At 37.7% G+C, this 27,240-nt stretch overlaps 4 protein-coding genes across 4 annotated transcripts; 3 read left to right on the top strand and 1 right to left on the bottom strand.

The window, feature by feature from the left end:
- The first annotated feature begins 130 nt into the window (after positions 1-130).
- LOC141844073 (putative clathrin assembly protein At2g01600) lies at positions 131-10,013 on the top strand. The gene is made up of 15 exons (XM_074732067.1): positions 131-220; positions 343-412; positions 505-602; positions 4,287-4,425; positions 4,513-4,640; positions 4,760-4,852; positions 4,993-5,043; positions 6,312-6,377; positions 6,507-6,572; positions 6,655-6,735; positions 6,825-6,905; positions 8,331-8,498; positions 8,661-8,733; positions 8,814-8,929; positions 9,657-10,013. The coding sequence occupies exons 1-15, from the start codon at positions 131-133 to the stop codon at positions 10,011-10,013; spliced, it is 1,677 nt and encodes a 558-aa protein (XP_074588168.1).
- A 2,722-nt stretch (positions 10,014-12,735) lies between these two features.
- LOC141843932 (mitogen-activated protein kinase kinase kinase 20-like) lies at positions 12,736-13,938 on the top strand. Its single transcript, XM_074731951.1, has one exon. It carries the CDS (start codon positions 12,736-12,738, stop codon positions 13,936-13,938), a length of 1,203 nt encoding a protein of 400 aa, XP_074588052.1.
- Positions 13,939-20,953: 7,015 nt separating this feature from the next.
- LOC141844358 (bZIP transcription factor 44-like) lies at positions 20,954-22,394 on the top strand. The gene has a single exon (XM_074732405.1). It carries the CDS (start codon positions 21,673-21,675, stop codon positions 22,141-22,143), a length of 471 nt encoding a protein of 156 aa, XP_074588506.1. The 5' UTR covers positions 20,954-21,672; the 3' UTR covers positions 22,144-22,394.
- Positions 22,395-24,919: 2,525 nt separating this feature from the next.
- Positions 24,920-26,797, bottom strand: LOC141844582 (pentatricopeptide repeat-containing protein At1g08070, chloroplastic-like). Its single transcript, XM_074732624.1, has one exon. It carries the CDS (start codon positions 26,795-26,797, stop codon positions 25,145-25,147), a length of 1,653 nt encoding a protein of 550 aa, XP_074588725.1. The 3' UTR covers positions 24,920-25,144.
- Positions 26,798-27,240: the final 443 nt, after the last annotated feature.

Below are 27,240 nucleotides of genomic sequence, written 5' to 3'. Positions count from 1 at the left end.
AATAGTAGAAAAGATGATGATCGAAATGGCCGTCGTGAAATCTTTATCAGACGCATTCTTGACTTGGAGTGAGAGAGAGAGAGGGAGGAGGAAGGAAGGAAGGAAGGGGAAAGCGGAAGCGGCGGAGGAGATGGCGACGCTGCAGAGTTGGCGGAAGGCGGTGGGCGCGCTCAAAGACACCACCACCGTCAGCCTCGCAAACTTCAACAGCGATTTCAAGGTTTCCATTTCCAATTTACCGTCCCACAAAAATCTTTCTTCCAAAAGTATTGTTCTTTGTTTACCCTCTTCTTCCTTTGCGGAATAATATCTGATCCTCTCGTTTGTTTTTATGGATCGAAGATTTTGGATGTGGCCATTGTTAAAGCCACCAATCACGTCGAGCGACCGCCCAAGGAGCGACATATCAGGAGTCCGTTCCTCTTGTTTTTCTTGTTCCCTAATCGAGTAGAAATGTTTCCTTTTCTGGTTATGGGAATTGATGGTGTTGATGGTTGGTTGCAGAGATCTTTGCGGCCACTTCGATCACCCGCCCTCGTTCAGATGTAGCGTATTGTATCCACGCCCTTGCACGGCGCCTCGCCAAGACCCATAATTGGACGGTACTTCGCTCTCCTCTGCTGTTATTATTCTAGTAACTTGTTTTTAGAGTCTCAGTAATGTAGTTACTGGTGCAAGTGAAGACTGCTGATCGGATCAGTTGCATTGTTGATAGATTTTCTGCAGTAGGTATACAAATGGTTAGAGAGCAACTTGTTCTACAGTGAAAAAAAAAAAGAAACCTTAGCATTTGTGCCACACATAAGGACCCTCATCACTTTATTAATCATGATGAATGAATTTAATCATTAATAATGCATTGACAAAGTTATTATAATGATTACTTACTGATAGCAGGGATATATGACCCCTCATGTAGACTAATCTCCCACCATCCTTCATTGTCTTGACCTTGGCTCCAGATTTGAGGATCTTGGCAGCCATGCAATCATGAATGACTTCATCCTAGTTTAGTTGACCGATGCTGTAAGGTTACCCATGATATGATACAAAAAACTCAGTAACCTATATCTGTTGTCACAAAACATAATAGATAAAAGTATATACAAATAAGAAACCTACAAAAGTCTGTGACCATTACATGCCCATCATTGTTTTGCATGCTACATAAGTTTACTAACTCCTAGTACAATACCCCTATTGGATTTTTTTTTCATTAATGTAGTCTTCTACAGTTATAGTGGTCTCTATCATACATCCATGAAGAGGCTATCAGAGAATGAGTGTGACATTATTATTTGAAAAACTAAATCTCACTTCTTTGAACTTCAAGTTTGAATCACTCTCCCATTGTTGGAAGATCATAGAGTCTCTGGAGAAGGCAAGGTAGAGTATGTTGATATAATTTTCAAATGGTGTATTTTTTGTAATATCAATGTGTTATCGCCTAAGCTTATCAATCCCTTGTTGTTCTTTGAATTTTTGTTGGGAGGTCTAGAAAATGACACACATGATCAAGAAAACTAGTTCTATCATGTGGAAAACTATAAAATTAGAGCCTTGTTATTTGAAGTTTTTTTTTTTGTTGATTTGGTTGCAATTGTAAGAATTTGAAAAATTACAATTGAACTAGCTTATAGAAATTACAAAGTGTATATATATATATAAGATTACTTATTTGTAAGAAGGCACTAAATGACCTAGGAAAATAACAAAGACTTCTAGTGAAACTTAACTACATTATAGTTATTAGACTAGACATCTTATTTGCAGGTGGTGTTATTAGCTAGTTCCTACAGAGCTCATGCAATTATCATTGGGTAGCAGGCTTAAGAATTCTACAATGTCTAAAAACACTCCACAGGAAGGTATTTTTTCATGATCGAATCTATCTCCATGTTGTAGGCTATTCTGATATATATTGGGTAGGTTCTGCTGTAGATCGATGATCTATGTCTGACTTTTGTGTCCTCATAGAAGGTAACCATATATTTTTTAAATAACAAGAAATAGAAGTGACAACAAGAGGAAGAGGCATATAGAGATCGATTGCCTCTTCATTAGAGAGAAAATACAATGAGAAAATCACCTTCTTTGTCACATTAGTGATCAGTTAGCAAATTTTCTAAGCAATCGTTAACAGGAGTTGAATATATTTGTAATAAGACGAGTCTCTACAATATATTTGAACTAGCTTGATAGTGAATGTTATGGCACATGCAAATATGTAAATTGTAGAGGGGTCTTTGTAATATTCCTTATTCAGTATACATATACACACATGCGCACACACACACACATATAATATGTAGTATGGGTTAGCTAGGTTTGCGTGATGAATATTCACCCCATATGAACAATGTAGTGAAAATTTTGATCATAGTTAATTTTCTCTAGTTAACAAAGAGAGTCATCAAAATTTTTAATTTTCTTTAGTTGAGGGACAAAGTCTCTCTTCTTGCATTAATAGGTTCATGTATATTATGTAAATATACAATCACATTTTAGATATCTACATTGACCCTAAAATTTCGACAAAATAAGTTACCCTAGCTTGCACATTATCCACACTTTTAGGAAAGGTTTGAAATCTCATATCGTGGCGGATGAAATGGTCATAATCTATCGTTCCAATAAATTACCAAAACTCGATACCACTCGGTATCAATAATGTCTCCTTCCTCTTTTAACCTCTAATCCGTCACCAACACCATGCACCAGAATGTTAGCACCATACCAAAACAATATCGTTCCACTTAAAGATTGAAACTTGGGCATGGCTCGAGATTTTAAACCTTGCTTTCAGGCTTCTTGACCTTAACCTGAAGGTGGATTGAGCTTTAGTGAAACATACCGGTATCCACAATTCTAGAGTTCATGACCTTAACCTAAAGGAGGATTGAGCTTTAACGAAAGTTACCAATAGTGTGGAGTACTTGAGGAGAAGGGGGCTCAAAAAAATACAGAGGACATTGAGGAGGAAGAGGCTTGAAACGTGTGGAGGACCTCAATATAGGGGTGGCAAATTAAATCAGGCTTATAGTTATCAGGACATATGGGAGTTTCTCAAAGGTTGATTTTTGATGAGGTTTATCATACTTTTGGCCTTCCTACTGTAATCAAATGCTTAATTAGTTGAGGTGCTTGTCATTTTGTCACTTACTGCTCAAATTTTAGTTCAACTGATTGTTTAATTGCTATAAATTATTAAATTTTCGTTTGGATTACATTTGGAGGTAAATTAGATAAAATGATAGAGAACTATCAGATTAAAAAATTCATTTTGCCATGCTGGATTCATGTGGAGTGTTGGCTTAGTATGATACTTTACAACCTAATTTTAGGATATAAAAACTAATTCCAAATGTTGCAATTTTTAACTTATTTTACAAATTTAAATCAAAGTTACAATCTCTTATTATTTGATACAATTCACTATTAGAAAATTCACCAAAATCTATGCAACAGATAATAATTTTACAATGCTTACTTCAATAGCTAAATTGTATCTACTTATGCAATCCCAAGAGCAAAGAACTATTGAGAAATAGTTATTGTCAAATTGGGCAGCTTCTCTGCCCTCCAAAGGATTGGATTTGGAGCTGGAAAATTTAATCATTATAGAAATCTGCAATACAAATTTTTTTTTGTTTCATTAAAGCAATAGGATTCTCCTAGATATTAGCTGGTTTTAACTAACAGCGCTGGCAATTTTTTGATGAGAGTAGTATTCAGGCGGACCAAATCTCCTTTAGTAATTGAATGAGAAACTGGGTCAAGCAATTAAGAGAACCACAGGAGCAGTGAGAATCACAGAAAAGGAAGAGCAGCTCCAATAATGAGCTCGACAGGTGCACACTTCTTTAGTCAAGTCAGAAAATGCCACAACCTCAAGAAAGATGGAACTTGAGCTTGCATTGAATGTGCCTGTGTGCTTCGGATGATCTGGCTTTTCAACCCTAATTCTAGTGGCTTTTGGACTGGCGTCCATTCTGAGACTTTGGAGATTGGTGACCTATCTGATTTGGATTAGGTCCAACCAAAGACTCTTTATCACTTTCTGATTTAGGCATCCATGACAACTTTTGAATTCACCCAAATGATCTGGTTCACTCCTGTTTCCATAGGTCATCCTAATATTTTGGACCTTGGTGTATGATTGTATGTTTATCATCTTTATCATATGGAAGTTTAGAAGTTAAGAAACAACAACTCTATAATATATTTGATATTTGCAATTTATTTAAAACATTTTTTTTGTCAATTGTCTTATAAATGTTGTTCAGGTGGCATTAAAAACTTTAACAGTAATCCATCGGACTCTAAGAGATGGTGATCCTACATTTCGTGAAGAACTGCTTAATTTCTCACAAAGAGCACGAATTTTTCAACTAGCAAACTTCAAGGATGACTCAAGTCCCATTGGTATTCATTTTCATCTTCTGGTCTGGTTTGATGTACGAAGTTGTTACTAGTTCTGCTTATTGTACACTGGCTGGATACAATTTTCAGCTTGGGATTGCTCTGCATGGGTGCGCGCTTATGCTTTGTTTTTGGAGGAAAGACTTGAATGTTTCAGGATTTTGAGGTATGATGTTGAAGCTGAGCATTTGGTACGGCCTGCTGAGGGTTCTGAAAAGGTATGACTTGGATTGAGAACTTTTGCTTGTGATTCTCAACTACCAAACCAGACTTCTATGATTACTCTTTCAGTTATAGATATCTTTAATTCCACTTATCTTTCACTTTCTACCGGCAGGGATACAGTAAGACTAGAAAAGTGGATAGTCATGACCTATTGGAGCAGCTGCCTGCTTTGCAACAGCTATTATATCGACTTATTGGATGCTGTGTAATTATCCCAAATAATTACTAGAAACCTAATTATTCTTTAATTGAGAGATTGATGTGTCTATGGCATGATTTTTTCTCCTTTTTTCACCTTCCTTACTGTGTTTTGATGTGACACCTAACCTCCTTCATGTTATCCAGCCAGAAGTAGCTGCTATTAACAACTACGTTGTGCAATATGCACTAGCTTTGGTAAGCCTACTTGCTTCTGTGATAATCTGCTAAACTTCTTCATTCACTTTTTGTTTGTCAAACACAATAAGTCGCTTAATCCTTTCCAAACTCTACTTCTAGTTGTGGTTGTTTTGTGTTGCGGATAAATTATTAGGGTAAAATCCCTAAGTCTTGTAACTATTTTAGATGTGCATCCCTATCTATTTGTATATTGGAATAAGTCATCAATGCTCTTCCTCTAGATGATTCAAAAATATTTTCAATAACTGTGGCCTCCTTCTTTTAGCGAACTATCTACAACAATACTTACTCCATTTCTTATTTTACTCATTCCTGTGTACCATAATTTAAAATCTGAATTCTCTATCATCTTTATCTTTTCTCCTACTCATTTTGTCTCTTGTACACACAAAATATTCCTAATCATTGTATTTACTGCCTCCATTGCTTTCCTAGGTTCTATGTTCCAAATATTAGACAATTAATTTTTCTTTAATATTTGTTCTCTCCAACCTATGGTGTGAAAACTCTTGCATATACAATAGTATTGTTCTTCTCCAACAATATTATACTCAAGTTCTCATGGAGATATAGCGGTCCTCACCGAGATGTTACATGTAACGTGTTCGTTCTGGAGAACAACCTATCATTAGTACAATAGTTTGATGGATCTATTTATTGAACATTTGCTTGAAAGTCCTTGCTGACTGACAACCTAATGCGTAACCTTCACCCTTTTTCATCCGGGCTTGGGACGACTATTTTGTGAATAGGGCAATTTTGTGAAGGGAGGATAACCACTATTTTGCTTATGGAGAAGCAACCACGTATTCTACTGCTGGTGTTGGTGTATGTGGAGCTGAGCGGATTCGTGGCCAGAAGAATGTATGACTGGGAGGATTTATGGGTGGAAGCTTGTACTGTTTAGAGGGGAAGTTTACATGGTGTGGGAAAACTATCAGGGTTGATCCCTAATGTACCATTTTATAGATACATCTCTATCTAGTTGTGTACTTACAGTAGATCATCAACTCTCTGAAATTATTTAGCGTGGATAGATAACAGTTAGATAGGATCTGCTTTCTGCTATTAAAGAAAATATATTTAGTAATGCTTGTTCTTTCCAAGCATATTTAAGATTTTCTGTTAATTTTCCTTTCTGTGCACAGAATATTGTGTCATCTTCTTAGTTAAGATTACTTTTTGATTTTTTTTTCATTTTTAGTTTTTGAAGTATCAGAGAAAATATGGTATCTTTTTCCCCCTTCTGGCTTCTTTCATTGCAGGTATTGAGAGAGAGTTTCAAAATTTATTGTGCTATTAATGATGGAATCATTAACCTTGTTGATAAGGTATAGCTTATGAAATTATCTTTATCTTCAGTACTTGCTTAACCCAAAAAAATTCCTATGATTGCTTATAATGAGGGGATAGGTCTGTGCTGTTTGTTCCTTTTGCTTATGTTGCTATACTTTGTGCAGTTATTTGAGATGCCAAGGCATGAAGCAATTAGAGCCCTTGAAATCTATAGAAGAGCTGGCCAACAGGTTCTCTACTATGGGTTTTCCATTCAATAAAGAACTTGCTTCTTTTTCGTTGGGGGTTCTAAAAGAAAACTCTTTCTTTCAGGCAACATGCCTTTCTGGATTTTATGAAGTTTGTCGTGGATTGCAACTTGCTAGGAGTTTTCAGTTTCCAAACTTGAGGGAGGTAGCAAAGTTATTTGAGTTGTTCTAATTGTTAATTATCTTATTTTGACAATGTAGTCCAAAACTTCAAATTGTACCTTTTTTCCCTAGCCTCCCCAATCATTTATTGAAACTATGGAAGAATACATCAGAGAGGCTCCAAAGATGGTTTCTGTTTCTACAGAGCCATTGGTTAGTAACTGTCAAAATTTTGTCCAGTTCAAATTATTGTTATATGGATTATTTTCAACTTTGTTCTTTCAGTTGTTCATCATGCTTTCTGTTTCTCAATTTGATGGATTTTCACTCATCTTTGCTCTTTTTTGTTTGGGGGGAATATGCAGATCTTTTCATCTTGCCATTATGTGATACACAAATTAGCTGTTAGGGTTCTTTGAACTTCTCTATGTAGAATACATTCCCCCCAAGTTCAAGGTTTTATGAGTTGCTGATTGTGGATTGAAATCAGTTAAGAGGTAGTAATATAATTATCATCAGATGGATTGATTGTTGGAATTCAGAACTTTTTCTTTGATAATAAAAGTAATGATAGGTAAAAGTTCATAATAGTAGGAAAAGACATGCTACAAAAATCACAGTGCTAAATGTTCTAACATGTTCTTTCCTTAGCTTTGAGGATGACAAACTGAATTAGCATTGACGTATTGACTTCACCCTATTGATAAGCTTTTGATGGAACACTGAGAAGTTTGTATCGGCTCAATTGCCCTTGCATTTATGCTAGATTGCATTAAATATCAGTTCAATTGCAAACCATAGTTACAGCTATTTAGGTATGGTTAGATTGTTTGATGAAATCATCACTTTCTTTTGTCTGGAAAAGAATTAGCATGAGTTAGGTCACTTCTGACAATTGGCAAAAAATGAAGATTATCTGAAAGATATCCCTGAAATTTCTGAAACCAAGTTTATAATGCCGGCATTGATGATCTTTAGATTGTTACAAATACAGAAAATTAAGCTGAGTGTAGAGATTGACAGCACTCGTGCCCAATGACAACGGTGCAAAAAATCACAGCTTATATAATCCATGTAGAAGTTCACTTGGGCCTAGTAATGTTCCCTGTTCAGTCACAAGCTGATTCACTTTAAAAGAAATTTTTTGCCTTTAGCAATTGCCAAATAGAATCAAACAACCTAATGAACATCACAGTCGTGAGCAGTTCATGTTAGAAATAAAAAAATCAGAAATTTCCTGAATTGTACTCCTTGTTTCAGCGAAAGGAGGAAAAGTAAATTTTTGGAGGGTAAAAGAATAAATTCTTGAAAATATTTCACAAAGATATTTACAGTGAAGAATGAGGAAGGGAATGCAGTTGAGTTGGTAGTCACTGCTCAATGACACTTCTTTTTGGTAGTAGGAATTTTGTTGGTGTCATATACTAATGTGCAATTTTTTTACCAGTTTCATTCTTATTATTCGATCACACCAATTTTATTTTGTAGAAACATGTATGGCTGAAGTTGTTAAGGGTAGTATGTAATCGGAAACCATGTCTGTTGAAGATAAACTATTTAACTCTGCTCGCTGGTTTCTTGGTATAAGTTGGCTAGTTTCCTTAACAAAGTAGTTGACAACTTCTAGTTTTGAACCAGGAATACCCAGAGAGGCTTCTTTTGACATACAAAATAGAAGCAGTTCCTGAAATGGTTGATGATGGAAAAACATCCCTTGATGAACCTGAATCTGCACCGTCCCCTATTGAAGTTACCACCCCCACTTCAATGCATAAGGCAGACAGTTCAGACACTGTAGATTTTCTTGTATGTCTTTGATGAGAATACTTGTGGTTTTACACTTGTTTTTCTTCGGCGGATGTATATTTTTTGGCTCATTTTCCCTTTCATTCCTTCCCTTAACTTCCCACCCAAGCAAAACCAGCGTAATGTTTCCTCTTCATTTATTCTTCTGTTTTTGGTATACAGCTAAGTGAAACAAACACAAAAGCAACGGCAGTAGAGGAAAATAATTCATCGGCTCTAACCATTGTTCCAGCCAGTACGTTCAACTATCTTTTCTAAAACCTTATAATATATTCATCTTAGATTAGTTATCAGGTAACCTGGAGGCAATTGCAGGTACAACTACAGACTCGGGAACTATTCTAGATGGAGCATTTGATCCAACCGGATGGGAACTTGCTCTAGTGACTACTCTAAGTAGCAATAATTCAACTGTTCTTGAAAGCAAAATGGTACGTCTCAATAGATTTGAATAAACTCCTTGGTTTTTTGTTGTTTTTACATTGGTAGTACTTAAGTTTGAATTTATTTAGTTGTACCGGTGTGCTTTTTGAACTGTTTATTTCTACAATTGGTTTAGTATTCCATGTTTTATGAAATTCATTTGGGTGGAAAAATGAGAAAGACCAATGTAAACAATCAAATATAGCAAATGGGGGTGAAGCTGTCTAATTTGTTATAACAAACTTGGATTGGTGCATTTAGAAGCTGAACAGTTGGACAACTTTTGAGATTTTACTGAACTTAATAGTTTATTGTGGCTGAGTAAATGTTCTATTGGATCTATTGAAGTTAATTGTCCTAAAACTCGAGGTGTTAGGAAAAAATCAATTTATATTTCTATATCCTTGATAAGTCTAAACAAGTTGCGAGATTTTTTTTTAACACATGCAAGATTTATATCTGGTCCCTTTTTTTTTGGGCTATTATGAAACAACTAATTATATATTTATATCCTTACTAGGATCCTATAGCATCAGGTAAGTTATGAATTTACATTTTTCAGAAGTTGTATATGGTAAGTTTAGCAAGACATTTACACTTTATTGATGTTATGGAAAGCGGTTAATACAGAATACATATAATGCACTTTTTCATCTTTGGTGATAATCCTTAAGATCCCAGATGGTAGGCTTGATTTCCTGATGCATTTCTTTTGAATTTATGATCACTTTTCAGGCTGGTGGGTTTGACAAGCTCACATTAGATAGCTTATATGATGAGGCAGCATACAGACAACATCAGCAACTTTATGAAGCACCAAGTTCAAATCCATTCATGGCAACTGATCCATTTGCAATGTCTAACCGAATTGCTACCCCTCCCACAGTCCAAATGGCTTCCATGGCTCAACAACAGCAGCAAATGTTCTCCGTGTTCATGCAATCGAATCCATTCGCTCAGCCGATAGCTCCGCTGCACGGTAATGTTGGGGCTGCAGTGAATCCATTTGGTGATGATGTTGGGTTCGGAACTTTCCCTGTCGACAATCTCCATCACCAACAGAACAATCCTTTTGGAAATCCCCAGGTATAGCTCAAGAATGATTTCCTCATTCCTGCTACCTAATGACTTTTTTTTTCTCTGTGCTCTCATTGTTTTTTATATAAATTTCGATTTTGAATGATTGCCTTGTTTATAAAATAATCGGCAAATAATAATCAAATCATTGGAAACTTGTGCGATGTTGATGATATAATATAGGTAATGTTTTGTTCAAGTTTTTATTTGTTTTTGTATGTTCACATAAACTATATATCAACTATTAGTTGTGGAGCTTGATTCAATAGAAATTTCCTTATAAAATTAATTCAATAGAAAAATACATTACTTAAATATGATTTTAACTCTGATTAGTAAATAAAATTTTAATTTTACATAAAATAAATAATTACATGGATAAAAATAAAATTATAAAAGATAATTCTTAAAATTTTATAAAGTATTCGATGGAAATAGAAAAATCACTTCTATTAAATAGGGGTAATTTGACAAAAACATGCCTTTTCAATTAAAAAAACAGAAGGACGATTTTAAAAAATAATATTTATTTATTTTTTTTTTACTAAAAATTTTGGCATCCAAATGCTTTTGTTTTGTTATTATTATTATTATTTATTTTTCTAACACACATATACTTCTAGAATGCTTATGCGTTCATATATAGCCATAAGACGCACGCACCTTCATAAAATTCCAAGAAAGATACGCATAAATCATATTAAAACACGTGACCTTTGACCGACGGCACACTGGTCACTTTTATTTTAATAATTGATGTAAAAATTGATAAATTCTTAACTTTCGACCTACTTGAAGATGTCCAAAACAAGCTAGGGCGAGCAAAACTATTATAATAATTATAAAAAATCTCAAAGATCTCCTATTAAAAATGTGCAAATCACCCTTTATATGAGATTTTTCAGATGTTGTTCATCATAAGAGATTTTTCAGAATTTATATGGATGTCTGCTTGAATGACAAAACATTTTATGTTCTCGTATGTTTTCACTGAAGACGTTCCTGCTATATAATCATATCGAGGGGTAGCTTGGGCTTGTGGCTTTAGTGAGGTTGGAGAGGTTTGAGGTACTTAGAGAGGTAAATTATGTACGGAGCTCGATCATAGTCTCGAGCGGAGCCTGACAGTCATCAAGGTACTTGAGCTCTCGAGTAGGACACTTAAATTTTTTTTAAAAAATATTGGAACGGTTAGACATCTAATGGATGGAAGTGGATTCACCTTCATCCTCTAGATATGGTTTGGCAAATTCTCAGATGATTTATGGATGTAGCTTAATGAAACATCTCACATATCATTCACACTATAATATTTATAATTGTAATTAAAGCTTTAAATATAATTATATACCCATTAATTGAAGCGTTCAAAATTATTTAATTTCTACTACAAACAATTACCCTAAAATAACCTAATACTTCCAATTATCAGTTTTCATGAATGAATACGTTACACATTATATTTTGATTATTAGTATTATTATTATTTGCAATAAGGTTTCTAGTTCCATGCCTCTTAATTACCAATTAGGCTCATTAATTAGTCATTTAATTTCCGTTCAGTTTTTTTATTGAAGATAATCATCTTCGTCAACATTAATAAATACTTCATGATAATGTTAAGTATTCTTAATCTAGGGGATGACTACGCTATTTAGTTAATATATATATATATATATATATATATATATATATACTTTGCTTGATTGATAAAGTTAAGACTAATTTTTATAAGAACATAATCATTTTCATCTAAACGGATCTAAATGTATCTAAATTCAAATAAGAGGGCGCATAATGATTTTACACTTGCAATTTGACCTAGGGAGATCCATTAAAGTAAACAACAATTTCACCTTAGACATACATAAGTTCGTATGGTTGAAAATAAAACTCTAGGTATGAGTAATTTATCAAACATTTATGATTCTAATCTCAATTACAGTGTATTGAGATGTTGATTGTTAGACGAGGAGACATTTACACTTCCTCTTGATGTATTTAGTTGGGCCAACCAAGGAAAACCATCCCCTTTAAGATTAATTGATATATCTAAATTATAAAAAAAATTATATATAGTTCAAAATAAAAGGGATTGCTTTACAAAACTTAATTTCCAACTTGATGAGAGGCAGCAGTGCCTTGCGAACTCCACCAAGATTATACAATTGCAATATTATACATGTTTTCCACTAAATTATACAAAAAAAAAAAAAATCAAATTACGCTTTGACCCTGCGTTGACAAACAGAAAGATTCGCGATGCTGCAAGCGAATCAGGTCAACGCCGAACAGTCCTCCATGTCAAACGTGTTACACGCTTGCTGCTACCTTTATATGTAGAGAAATTATATTTTGCCCCAGAGTCTTCAAAATATTTGACTTTGCATCCTCTTTGGAGTTGAAAGGAAATTATATTTTACCCCTTACGTTTCTGAAATTCTTAGAATTATATTTTCACAAAAGTACTATGGCAATTCAAAAAGGGTACAGAACGCCTAAAAGGAGTAAATGTAATAATATTCTAAATTTTGAGGAGGGGAGTGGAATTTTCTTAATTATTTCTATATATAGTATTTGATTGCTGTTACGATCGGTCGTCGTGCTTCTCGCGCGTTCTTCCTTCGACTTGAGCAGTTGAAACAGCAGCGAAATTAAACTCTCGAATCTCTCACCGGTTGCTGTTACTGATCGCCGGTGAGCTGGATAAATTCACGGGGCGTTGAATTCATTGGCGATGGATCGCGGCATGGAGTGGAGCAGAGGCCCCCTCGTCGGCCGCGGCAGCTTCGCCACCGTCAGCTTGGCCTACATACAAGAGCCGGCCGGCCGGTGGGGGAATATCCCGGACGTAGTAGCCGTCAAGACTGCGGTTCTCTCCCGTTCCGACGTCCTCCGCCACGAGCGTTCCATGCTCGCGGAGTTCCAGGGCTGTCCCCAGATCGTGCGCTGCTTCGGCGACGAGGTCGCCGTCGATGAAGCCACCGGGGTTGAGAGTTATAATCTCTTCCTCGAGTACGCCGCAGGAGGCAGCCTTTTCGAGGCGGTTCGCCGCTCTGGCAGGGGACTTGGGGAGGCGACCGTTCGACGGTACGCCCGCTCGATCCTCCGGGGGCTGGAGTACGTTCACGCCCGAGGCTACGCGCACTGCGACATTAAGCTGCACAATATCCTCGTCAGGGGCGGCGGCGGCGGCGGCGACAACGACGTCGTGATCGCTGACTTCGGCCTGGCCAAGAAGGCCGGCGGCGACAATGCCGGCGCCGGAATCAGCGGCACGCCGCTCTACATGGCGCCGGAGACCGTCGCGGGGGGCACGGGGAGCACGGCGGCGGCGGCGGACGTTTGGGCGCTCGGGTGCGCGGTGGCGGAGATGTCGTCCGGGAGGCCGGCGTGGGGCCGGCGTTTCATCAACTCGTGGGGGTTGCTCTTCGCGATCGGATTCGGGGAGGAGTCGCCAGAGATTCCAGCGGAGCTGTCGGAGGAGGGGAGGGACTTCCTGAACTGGTGCTTCGTCAAGGACCCGGCGCGCCGATGGACGGCGAAGATGCTACTGCAGCATGCCTTCGTGGCGGAGGAAGACGATATGAACCGAAGCAGCCAGACGGACTTCCAGTCGCCGAGGAGCGTCTTCGGCTTGTCAGAGTGGCCGTCGCCAAGATCCCCGTCCGATCGGATCCATGCCAACGCCACAAAGTCAACAGAAACCGATCGAGATCCTTCTTTCACCTCACCGGCCGATCGAGTCATGGAAATCGCCGCAACTGCGCCGCCTAATTGGGCTCGCTCCCCATCCGACGGGTGGATCAACGTGAGGAGCTCCGCCTCAGGCCACCAAGAACAAGAACAGCAACAACCAGTTCTTCGTCTCCATTTGTCTCATTCAGATCAGTTCAATCGATATCATGTACTACAGAAAACAATTCAACAAGATATATAAACATCAATTTTGATGCAAATTCCACTTCAAAAATTTGCTCCTAGCTAGTTTTCTATACGTGTATTTTTTTTCTCAGTTTTATTTTAAGATCTCGAATTAACTGATCAGATCGATTTTGCCTGCAATATGCTAATAATATGCATTTGCCACGTACCAATTGTTAATTTAATGAAACAGTAGTAGTTCATGCTGATCGAACAGAAGCTTTCATTTGAGCATTAAAAGAAAAGGATAGGCTTTAATTCATTCAATTTGATGCGGTAGATCGACTTAGCTTCCATTATTAAGGGATACAGAAAGGTCTCATCAATGCCTTTGAAATCAAGCTTTCAATACAATCTTCCATCTCTTTCTATCAGTCTTAAAAATCAAACTTCGATCGATCGGTTTACAATTACTTTTCCCACAATTACAATTATTGCACAGATAAATTTCCTGTATAATATTGGCACATGCAGCTGGGACTTCGTTAACTTGCAGTAACTGTGTTCTTACTCTCCTCTCTCTCTGACCAAATCATGCATCTGCAGTGGGAAAATGACGACGGATTAATTCTGCCAGTGGTTGAAGGAATACCTTTTTTTTTTAATCAATTAAGGCTGCTGTGTTTCTCGTGTGGAAATAGTTTATCAGTAGATTAATGGCCATGCCCATGCATGCAGCTAGCAATATTAGCTTAGCTGAAGAAGATATCATCTGCATATTAATTTTTTCACAATAAAAAATAATTATTAATGTTCATTTTATTATCTGTGTTTAATTGCTCCACCACAGCTTGGTTAATTAATAGGGTTTAAATTCAACTGCTCTACCATCTTTTTTAATTTGATAATCCAAATACTTAATTAAGTTTTTCAAGCAATGCAAATAATTAATATATAATTAAGATTAATTAAGAATTAACAAACACATATATATGGATCGATCTAAATAGCTTCAAAAGGACTGGAGAATCTTCCATTGGGTTGCAGTATCTTGAGGTTAATTGTTGTAGTGTGGATCACAGTCATATTGTTACCTATCAGGGATTTAACTTGATTATATATGTTAAGAGGGGTGACATCCGATCGAGAAAGAGAAATGTTAGAGTTCATTGTATTCAAACTTATTTAATTGTTTAAGTTTATTTATTAAAAATATATCTTATTTGAGCTCAAGTTTTTTATTGAGTTCATCTAATACGTACGTACGTTGTTGTCAACCTAATATAATTAAATTAGGTTAAATGTTCATCTAATAGGTTGTTGTCCTTAATTTACTTTGTTTTTGTTTTTTTTAAATTTAGTTTGATATAACATTATAGGGAAAAACATGTTAACAAACAAATTAAAGTTTACATGCTCATGTAGCAGTCTATCAAACTACCGAGTGAATTTGTCCGAACCCGAGTGGGATGTCGATGATCAAATGCCGAGTGCTTCCGAGTGGTGCAAGGTCCGAGCGGCACGAGTGCTTCTCAAATCCAAATGGAAAGCCAAGTGTCGAGTGTTGCTTGAGAGGGTTGCATCAACTGACCGCCGACTGTCGAGTCGGCTAAATTCGAGTGGTCGCCGCTGCTTTGAGAGACGAGTACTCGAGAGCGCAGTGAAGCCTAGCACTCAAGAAGCAACCTGGAGTCCGAAAGACTCTGTCTAAAGTGATTCTCGAGCCAAGTGCTCGACTGTCGAGTTCGAGTGAGAAATTGAGACAATGAGAACTACGTTTGACGTAGTTTTTTAAAAATAGATTCGTCCCTTCTGACGGTGCTTCGAAGTCACGATCGACGTCTTTTTTCCAAGATACTATTGCACAACTACGTACACAACCAAACACGGGTTGTTCATGACGAACCGAGCTAAAACTCGAGTACTATCACGGAAGAGTTGTCGAGCGAAGTGCATAACAAAGAGAAAAGAAATTTTTAAAGATGAAAGTGGATAGAATTTTTGCTCAGCGTATTTGTACCTTTGACCTTTCATAGTAGTAAATAGTATTAAATGGCCAAATAAAAATCTTTAATTGCCTTTCCCCACTCTTCTGCAAAAGGTGGATCCGCCACCTTAGCAGCCCCACACGGTCGGCCCCACGACCATCTGTGAGGAGGTAAATCGAGAAAGTGCAGTTGGTTACGATGCAGGAGGGTATTGCCTGGCTTCGCCAGGATTCGAACCCTTGCCCTCTTCTGCAAGTCTGCTGCGTCGTAACCAACTCACCTATGCCCCGGGGGCACCATCAATGGTCAACAATGGTCAACAATTTACCTAGGCAGTTACGAATGTGTCATTAACATCGACCATGTCAGACTCGACCATTAACGTATGTTACACACTTGAGCATAATAACAAAATGAATTTAGGTGACAAGCATAGGTTGATCCTCTCGGATAAATTTTATCTTGACCGGTTCAATATTCGACCATGCAAACCATGCTTACACACGAGTCACCTGGACTGAATATGATCCAAATCCTGAATTTGCACCGCCTGTGAGCACAAGCGTCATATATGTTCACAACGTCCATTGTTATGATTCATTATAAATCAGCCTTCAATCCGCTCAGGGGCTCCATAAAAGACAAGTGGGTTCCTTCCAATTTATGTCTAAAATAGTTGTTGCCTTTTGAGCTAGATTTCAGAGCCAAGTGAGAAGTTGATCAAATTGCATGAAAACAACTCCAACTAGATTCATCAAGTCCGAGTGAAAGAAATTCATATGCATGGAAGGTTCATTCACAAATGGATTGGTTGTAATTGATAGGAATTGTGCAGCCCTGATTTGATTTGGTTTGCATATAGTTTCCTTATAATGTGTCAACAACTCGATATCTTTGGATGAGCCTTTTTGCCAAAATAGATCTCCAAGAGTAGTAAAACCAAAATCTAAAGGAAACTAAGAAGGGGATAACATTTGTAGTCCAAGAAAAAGACGAGAAGGATAGCTCTTCGCTACTACTACTACTACCACCACCACCACCACCGTCATCATACTACAAAGTGACGAACATACTCATATTGCTCACCTGGTGAAGAGAGCAATGAATACAAGTGGCAACAATAAGATGATCAAGGAAAAGATAAGAAGTGAAATCAGGAAAGTAAAAGGCAATCACTTATTTCAATTGTAATGAGGAAGGGCATATCAAGATCAATTGCTTCATTTTAAAGAAGATAGAAAAGTTGTTAAGCACAACATGGAGTGGCACATCAATCTCCAATGAAGAACCACAACCAAGTAGAGAACACCACTTCTAGTGACAATTGCTACTTAATAATGAATTCTCGAGATTAGGAGGAGCCTAGCATTAACCGAGAGGGAGGGGAGCACCAAGAAAAATCAATAATCAGGGAAACTCTCCTAATATAGACAAACTATTTAGTGCTAGTTCTAGTCTATCCACTTCGATGAATATGGCTAGGATTATAGGAAGGAATTGTAAGCCCTCAAGGCCAAATCTAGCTTACCTCCACCCACTTGCGAAAAGGAATCACATGATCATGATCAATCTTGGGCTGAACAGCTTATGGTTGAAAACAAATAATGGAGATCACAAGTGGAAGGGGTGAGAAAAGCTCTAGAAAAATTCTCCAATCCCTCTAGAGTTATGGGAGCTAAAGGGTTAACTACAACAAAGACAAACTAGGGTATAAGCCCAAAGCTAAAGAAAAAGCCTATTTTGTATTGGTAGTTCAACAAGCCCAACTTGTTTCGGGTTCCAAAATTCATCATCACATTATTTTAGACAAGGTTAGAGTGTACCAATGAATGAAGAAAGAATGGCTAGTTCCTCCTTTGTAAGTTGGTACATCAACTAGGTTCCCCTCATGCTAGGTATTTTGGTTAATATGTATTTGTAATTGTATTAGATAAATGCTTAAATGGTGACTATTTAGATGGGGAAAAAATCATGATAATTATTGGTGCTTAACACACACTAATTAAGCATCTATAATTTGGCATTCAATACTATTAACACCATAATTATAATGACTTTCTCAGCACTAAGCAAATCCACAATTGGCATACTTTTCTTGTGATCTTACAAAAGCAATGGTGATTTCCTTAGCCACGAAGATTTCTTCACATTGCCTCCTTAGCTCTGACAAGAAGTGGAGGAAACACAAAGTGTCAGTTAAGGGCTGAGCACACAGAGCAGCTGTTAAGAGGCAATGGTCCACAAATGGCATGGCCCTTTTGGCAGAGATGGTTGATGAGGAGGAGAGCAGAAGAAAGCATGGCCCTTGGCCTGTGGGGCACATGATGGTCACTGTCACAAGTGGAAGATGAGGTGGTGGTGGTGGTGGCAATGGAAATTAGTGAAAGTTAAAGAAAGTTATTGTGCAATCTTTGGAGAAGTGCATGATCTAAATTAAAGGGACTATGGTGGTGGTGTTGTATCTGTTTTCTAGTAGAAGGAAGATGAGGAAGGCAAAAGTAGTGTTTCCTTATGCAAGATCAACTATTCCACTTACATCATCTAACTCGTCAAATTCAATTTAACTGATTGGATTGACCCATCTAAGTATACATATTAGTACTCCAACAAGTAAATATTCACAATTTAAATAAAGAAGAATACTCTTGTAATTCTTTTCTTATATATATATATTTTAAATATTTTACACAATAAACAAAGCCTTACATGTCAGTCTAGTAAGCTTTATTATCTCAGAAAAATGAATAGATAGTTTTCTACCTGAAAAAGTTCTCGGCGCACTCATACATGAAAATGAAAAGATACCTACGAAGCGAAATCATTCACCCTGTCCTTTTAACCTTTACCTTTCAACTTCTTTATATAAAAAAAAATCCTCCAAATTTCTATCTAGCTAAACAATTTGTATTCAATTGAGACTCTTCAACAGCTTTGCAGTGGAAGGGTGACGAAAGCACTATCCAGTTCAACTTTAAATAACTATTATCATGTTACTCACTACTTCAAAAAATTACATGATAATTTCTTGGGCATGCATAAGTTAGACCAAGTAGCTAATCTAGTTTTAGCTTGAAGAACTTATTCTTTGAAAAAAAGACTTCCCTAATATTCTGAAAAATAAAATGCTCTTTTAATTTTTGCTGTATGAATCTTTATGCACGCACTTTCCACCTCCTTTCTCCTGCACAGTTATCTGGGCTCTGCTGCGCCACTAAAGAAAAAGCTGCAGTCCTGTCAATCACTCTCTAATTCCGTGCCCAAGTTGAACAAGATATCTATATCATTAAGAAATCAACTTAGACAATTAACACTTCACATCTGCTCTAACACCATTAGCCAGCCTTAAGACAAAGTTTTTTACTCTATCTAAATTCCACAGGAAGCCTCTCCATGGGATCCTGAGCCTCTTGACAAATCATGAAATTACAGGGAGAAAGTTCAACGACTATAACTGCTCATGGACTGTTGGCTTAATTCATCAAAGGAGAGTCTTAAGGGAGAAGAATAGCAGAATATGAAACAAAGCTAGTAATAGAGAATATACCAGATGCTGCTGCTTTAAGGGTGCCTTTATATGATTCCATTTGCTTTCTTTGTTGCTCCAAGTGTCATTGCGCAAAGTTGAGGAATCCCTGTCAGCGTTGAGGCAATGAGGGTGCCATTGGAAATTAGCAACCAAGGAGAATTGAAAGATTCACCCTGCTCGAAAACAATTTTAGGCAATTTACTACATGGTGCATCTAAAATTTGTTTCTTGCCAATACAATAGCATATCATGATTTGTAGTTTATCAACAAAGAGTGTATTTTTCAGTGTAAATGGTCTTACGCTCACTTGGCCTCTCGATTAGTCCCCTAAAACTTTCAACGACATTCTGATAACCTTCAATCGGTTAAAGCAACAATTGAAAATATTTGATGAGGAGGCTTATATTTTTATTCAAACCATTAGAATGCCATCAGTGTATTTCCTAAAAACAACTTAAATTAAAAGTTAATAATATGAATGAAATTTGAGAACAATGTGAATGACATCAAAGTATTCTTTTAAAATAAAACATCTTAATGATGAGGGGTATCATGTAGACTTTATAAAGTATCATAAATACATTAGTGACCTCCAATAATCAATTAAAAAAAGGGGCATGATTTTGTATTTTTTATGGTTCTAGAGACCAGGCAAAGTGTGGGGTGGGGGGTGGGGGCAGGTGGGTGGCAAGTAGAGAGATAGTTCCAAAATGTCTACAATGGAAAGTGACCCCTTTTACAATTTACACAAAATAATGTTCGTGCACTAGACTGTTCTTTTAATCTGAATTGACCTTAAACAACTCATGCAGTGAAATATAACCACTGGAAAACTAAAATTCAAGAATCATAGTCTATGGTCAATATGTAATGAGCAGATGGATATGTTTAGATAACGTTCAGACTGAATGCAGCAATCTGGATAGATTTTATATGAATAAATTGTGCAAATACATGTCCCTTTTTTTCCCTCAACACTTGTCTTGGATGTTTGCTGGATTAAACAAGCACCACAAATCATAAACGGATATAGAAGTGCCACAAATGCATCTAATTATTATGTGAAGTGATTATTTTTGTAGTTTTCTAGATGCTTACTCAAGCAAAACAATGACAATAGCCCATCCGTTTGAATTAACTGACTATATAGATCTTAGTCATACATTAAATCTTCAGATAAGACTATATAATTCGTAATAATATTTGCAACTCTTTAATCAAAAATAAAAAATATTACCTTAATCTGCACACCTTCAGAGTACTAATTGGCTGAAAGGTCTACTATTCCCGTTCTAACTACTGTTCAAAGATTCTCAGTTGAATAATTCATTTTGATAAAGTTCTCTTTGTATTATAGAAGAAGCAGAATCTGTTCCACCTAAACATCCAAGTGGGGCGAGAGACTGGTCAAGACATGTGGTTATTTGCAACTGGACGGTTGAAGGGGATTCCATATGTGCCCTTGAATCACTCTTCCTTTTCTCTCCTTTGCTTTTCATCAAAATTACAATCTCGGTTCCACCTCTGGCTCTATAAATTCACTCCCTCTCCATGGCTACAATTCCCTTTCCCTCTCTCCTCTACTTCCTCGCTTAAATTACTAGAAATTCTGCTGTTTTTTCTCCCTTTGTTATCTCTAGTATTTTTCTTCTTGAGATTTTTCTTGGGTTCTGGATCACCAAAACTCAACAGCTAAATCTTGTGTTCTTGCTGCTGCTGCTGCTGCTCCAGGAACAGTCCGTTCGTTGGTCATATCCAGAGTCATTTGCAGGGGGAGACTCTGCCAAAGTTCACTCCAGATTTTTGAACCAAACTTGGCTGTTGGTTGATCTTTGGAGTGAAATGCGATCTTGCTCCTGAGATCGGAGATATTGCGATCTGTAGTTTCAAAATCTGATATTTCTGCACCTGAAACCTCTTATTTTTATTTCTCATGCAGCGTCTGCTTCTCATCTTTATAATCTATGTCGCCTGTTATAAGTGAGATCCTTCTCTCTGGTTTTATGATAAATTCCACCCTCAGGCGCAGGTCTCCTCTTGTTCAATCCTTTTCTGTTGTCTTCCTCTACTGGTTCTACGTGTTTTCATGAGCTTGTTCTGAGATCTGAAAGCCTGGGCCTTGTCCATCTTTTCTCATATATTATCTATTAATTTTTCATCCCAGTAATAATATTGGCTAAATCTATAATTAAGCTGCATCTCATCTCAGGATCTAGTCTTTCCTGAAGCACAAACACTAAACTTTATAGATAACTTTGCTAAATAACTCATTTTGCTGCCAAACCACAAACTATCATGGCTTCTCCATGTGGGACTTCTTCTGGTTCCAGCCTGCTGCAGAATTCGGTCTCCTTTGAAGAGGATCTACAGGCACTGATGGACAAGACAAAGCAGAAGAGAAAGTTATCGAACCGCGAATCTGCGAGGCGGTCAAGGATGCGCAAGCAGAAGCACCTGGATGATCTGACGGCACAGGTGAACCAGATAAGGAAGGAGAACAGTCAGGCCTTGACACAGTTGACCCTCACCACACAGCAATACTTTGTTGTGGAGGCTGAGAACTCTGTTCTCAGGACTCAGTTGATGGAGCTCACCAGCAGGCTGCAATCTCTTAATGAGTTCCTTCTCTGCCTGAATGGAAACAGCCATATCAGAAGTGGCCTCCTCTGTGATGCTTCTCAAAACAATGAAAACTTCACCACTCCATGGAACTGGTACATGAACCAGCCCATCATGGCTTCATCAGAGAACATGTGGCATTACTGACAGATAAGAAGCCATTGATGTTGTAATAAATAGGGTAGCTACTGTGACTTAGTGCTTTATGATTAGTGGGTCATCGTCTAGGTGTCTGGTGTATTTTATTGAGGCCAGGTGTCTGGTGCAGTTTCTATGTTTGTATTTCACCAAGGCAAGTAGTGGTGTGTTTCTTATGACCATGAGTTGTCTCTGAAAGATTCCTACAGACGGAGTTGATTTGTCTACATACAATGAAATGGTTGTAAGTAATTTATTTATTTTCTACTCTCTCCATGTCCGTGTGTTTCAGGCTAACACATTACTTGAACTGACAAAATGGATTAAAAATTGATTATAGTTGGTTTCATGGTGAAAGCATCAGCAAATATTCAGGCTTGTTTGAACAAAAAGAGCAAACAGAAATATAATACCAGCTTTATATGATTGCCGTTGATGTCTGTCTTTCACCCTTTTTCTCTTTGGAATTTTGCTAGCTGGTCACCACAACTGTTCATGAATATTAAAAAAAAAAGGACAAGAATACCAAAGAAAGAACCCCTTATTATAAAAATCACCAAATAATGTTCCTATGGCTAATATTATAAAAGTACTCCCATGACCTCTAAATGCGTTTATTATATACAATTTAAACAGTCGAATGCACTTGTGAATGATCAAATGGTTTACAAAAGGAACATTCAAATGCACTTACATTGGAACCAAGTATTTTTTGGTCACCCGCTCTGTACACATTCTTTCCAATAAAACTGTGAAGTGAGATATAATGGTCATGTTAGAGGAAATAAAGTGCCAATTTCGTAGTAATCAAAACTGGGGCATTCAAATGTTTACATAAAAGATTGAAGAGGCTGAGGCCGTGACTCTTTTTTTTTTTATCTTTTCATTTATCATGCATTCCCAGGCTGGAACCTGCTGTGCTGACCGTAGTAGTATTCAATAGTATCCTTACATTGTATGCATATGCATATTAATGTGGTTTTAATAGTGTGTACTTTTTTGTTTGCTCCTGGACAGGGATCAATAATTGATTCTGTAATTTTAATTCAACTGTAGTAAAACTTACAGAGCTAATAAATCATTGTTGATGGTAACATGTGACAGCATCTGAATCCAAGGTCTAACCTAATTTAATTATTGAAAACGATAAAAAGAAAAGAAATATGTTTAATTAGGTCGGTGTACTGAATCTCCTTTTTGCCTAGCTGCGCATCATCTTCTAATGTTTTTGAAATGCAAAAACAAAAAAGTAGATCAACAAGGGACAGAAAAAGCTGTTGATTTCAGTTCTGATCTAATACCCATACTTTACAAACTATGATCACGTTGTGTGCCACATGATACAAGTAGAATCAAAATGAAAGAAGCTATGAATTTGTAAACTGATCCTTTGGTATGCATTCTACTTCTGAAAAGTGCAAGATTGGCACGGGCATTTCTCTATTTATGCTTTTGGAGGGAAAGGAAAAAAAATACATGAGAATGACATTACTGATAATTGCTTCAGTTAATATTCCGATTGAAAAACTGAGTATCTGTCGTCATGAACAAAAAAATATAGTCTTCAAGTTAGAAGTCAACAAAGTGGGTGAACATATATTATCTAACGATATACCTTTATATGAGTGTATTGCGTTGATGAAATCACCTGTCATGCTGTTCAAAAGAAGATCAGGAAGCATGTAAAAATAAAATAAAATGCCTTAGGACTCCCTACATCACAGGTTAAAAGCAATTAGTGAGATTAAATAGAAATTTATGAAAAGTTGTCAGGATAGAGGAAATTCAAAAGGCAAATGTGCTATGATGCAAAAGTGGTAAATTCTAATCTATTTTGTGATAGAGAAAAATTTGCAAAACATGGGTATAGCAGAGTGAAGATTTTTGCTAGCTATTATAAGTTTGAACACCAAACCAAAGGGATGTGACTCCATAAGTAAATGGTTGATCATTGGATCAAAATAAAAATCGATTTAAGATATTGTAATATGGAAGATGATAACTATCTTGAGTAGCTTTGTTAGCAATGCAAATTCAGAAAAAGAACACAACAGTTGATGAATGAGGAATAATATCACAAATCACTTGCAACTTGCTTATTTAAAAAGCTTAATGATTAGTTTTGAACTTTGAAGTGGAAGCAGTAGCGGTGATGGTTGTCAATTCATTAGAATAAACATCAAAGGAACAAAAAGATAGACTAATTAATGCGATGATGCGTCTTAAGTTAGATGGAGGTTATTATAAAAAATTAAAATGGTCCCGGCCAATAAATATGATACCAGCACAAATAATTGATGATCATCTTGTCATAGCTTTTATAAGGGGTTAATGTGTTTGGCAACCCAACTAGTGATGTACGTCTCTAAGTTAGAACTTCAGAAATTATTGGCACATTACCTATGAATCATGTAATCATTTGCTGAAGGTACACAAATAAGAATGCAACTGGATATGCTTCCTTTACAGAATTGTGGAATGAGTAGCATATCTTTAAAAGGTTCACCTCCCAACTAGGAGCTCATGCTAGAGAATTTTCAGGCCATCACGATTCTAGTGTTTGTATGAACTGTTAGGCTAGAAGCTAAGATTTGCATAGTATTCTAGAATAGGAACTGTTTATGTTAGTGTCGTACAAATAATTGCTAATAATTGAGGAAACCAAAATATGCCAAGTGATGCTCATAAATGTGAAATTGCAGTGATCTGACATGGAACCCAATTTCATGGCATTGTGATCTCGAATACTCTTAATGATGGAAAATTATTTCATGATCTAGGCAGATTGTATACATTAGACAATTTCAATACAGCAGAGTGCATCAGAGAAAAAAAACAGTTATACTGTGCCGTTGGGGATTGAAAACTAATTTTCAGGATATTGCAGAACCTACAAAAGCTGAAAAGGTTCTTATTTCATAATCTTTTAGCTCTCAGTCAACTGAGTTATAGTCTAGCCACCCATTTATCCACTGTGGATGTGAAATTTCATTGAAGCATACAATTCTTTTTACCAGTAATCCTTGCAAGAACAAGAACCATTGACAAAGTGGTGGAACCTGATTCTATCCCTAATGGTTATTTCTCGATTATAGACCTTAGATATAAGCTTCATTGCAGTGTGGCAATCCTCACAAGACCTTAAGTTCTTGACAACCAGGATTTTCTCCCCTGGGTTAGTGCTGATCAGCCCAAATGCCACTGCGAGTCTCTCACTATGATGATGCAGTTGTAGAATTTTTTCATCATCTTCCATATCAAGCAACACCTCTGATGCTTTCGGAGTGTAACCTTCTAACCTCAGTTTCTCTGCCATCTCGTTAATTTTCTCATATATCCTCTTTGATTCGGGGTGCCCACTATCACCAGCCTCAAACTCATGGACTATGCCATTAACTTCTATCCTACTACAACCAGGGACTTTGTTAATTCTATTGGCAAGCATTAACTCCCTAACATTTGCCTTGTCCTCCCACTTCCCAATAGATGCATACATGTTGCCGATCAGCACAAAATTTTCACTTTCAGTGGAATTCTTTTCAAGCACCTTCCATTCATTCATCAAACGCTCAGCATGGTCGAATTTTCCATGTAACTTTGAGGCCCAGATCAGAGTCCTCCACATGATACCATCAGGCTCTATTGGTATCCTTCGAAGAAATCCTTCTGCTTCATCCAAATGCCCAGCCCGGGCAAGTAGATCAACCATGCACCCATAATGCTGAATCCTTGGCCTCAACTCATAGCGGTGCATGTAATTATAGATACGGTATCCCTCTGCAACCTTTCCAGCATTACGACAAGCGCTGAGCACAGCTGTTATCGTCCTATCATTAGGCCTCATTCCATCTTCCACCACCTGGTAAAACAGTCTCAGAGCATCCTCGCACCTCCCATGATTTGCAAGGCCAAAAATCATGGCTGTCCATGCGAACAGATCCTTGTTTGGCATTTGCTCAAACAGCCTCTCGGCACTGGCAATGCAGCCACATTTGGCGTACATGTCTATCAGGGACGTTGCGACCTTAGGCTTAGAATCGAGCCTTGCCTGTACAGCCATCTCATGCACCCGACGGCCGAGGCCCAGAGCTCCTGCTTCCGCACAGGCTCGGAGCACAGCTACGATCGTCGCATCATTTGGTTCGACTCCATGTCTCTGCATGGAGTCGAACAAGTGGAGCGCGCGAAGCGGTCGGTTCGCCTCGACCGCTCCGTTGATCATGGAGGTCCAAGAGACGACGTCTCTCTCGGGCACCCTGTCGAACACCTCGGCGGCATGGTCGAGGAAGCCGCAGGCAGAGTACATGTGGATGAGTGAGTTCTGGACGCGACGGTTGGAGGAGAAGCCGCGCTTGAGGGATAGGGCATGGATCTGGCGGCCCTCGGAGGCGGCACGGAGGCGGGCGCACGACGAGAGGAGGAATGTGAGAGCGAAGGGATCCGGGGCGGGGCCGGACCGCTGGAGGTGGAAGAAGAAGAGCAGTGCTTCCCGTGGCCGGTCGGACCGAGCGTAACATCGGACGACGGCATTGGCGATGGCAGAGGAGCGACCGGGGTGGGAGAAGGCGAGGGAGGAGTGGGGATGGAGGTGGTCGCCGCCGGTCTTGAGGATCAGAGCATGGAGTTGCAGAGCATGGCCAAGGGAGGAGACTTCCGCGGCCATAAGAACACGAACAGCGCGCGCACGTGTGAAGCAATCGCGTCGCGTGCCACCTTTAATAGGGAAATGGTCATGATCAGATTTTTTACTTAATCCTGACCGTTCGTTTGCTGGATCTGGCGAAAGGTATTAAGATAACCTTTTTACAATCCAATTTTTGGATGTTTAGGATTAAAACTTCTTGCTAAGTGTGAGTTATGCTTTTCATCTTACCTAACCACTTAATTAAAGGAGTATTACGAATATTTTTATGAAGTCATCTCTAATTAAGAGCTTGTATAAGAAGTTCATCAATTGCCCTCTTTTGTGATCATTAGTCTACTAATTGAACACTAGCTATCATTCAATAGTCAACAATTATGTTACCAATTGAGTTGACTTCTCAGTTTCTAATCAATTGATTTGCATCTCTAATGTTTTATTGTATGAACTTTTCTTCACTCTGT

The sequence above is a fragment of the Curcuma longa genome, chromosome 13 (assembly GCF_044706935.1).
Source record: "Curcuma longa cultivar G26 ecotype Majalengka, Jawa Barat chromosome 13, ITB_CL_G26_1.1, whole genome shotgun sequence".
NCBI classification, from domain to species: domain Eukaryota; kingdom Viridiplantae; phylum Streptophyta; class Magnoliopsida; order Zingiberales; family Zingiberaceae; genus Curcuma; species Curcuma longa.
Note: the sequence above shows the minus strand (reverse complement) of the source record. Positions and strands in the feature narration are given on the sequence as shown.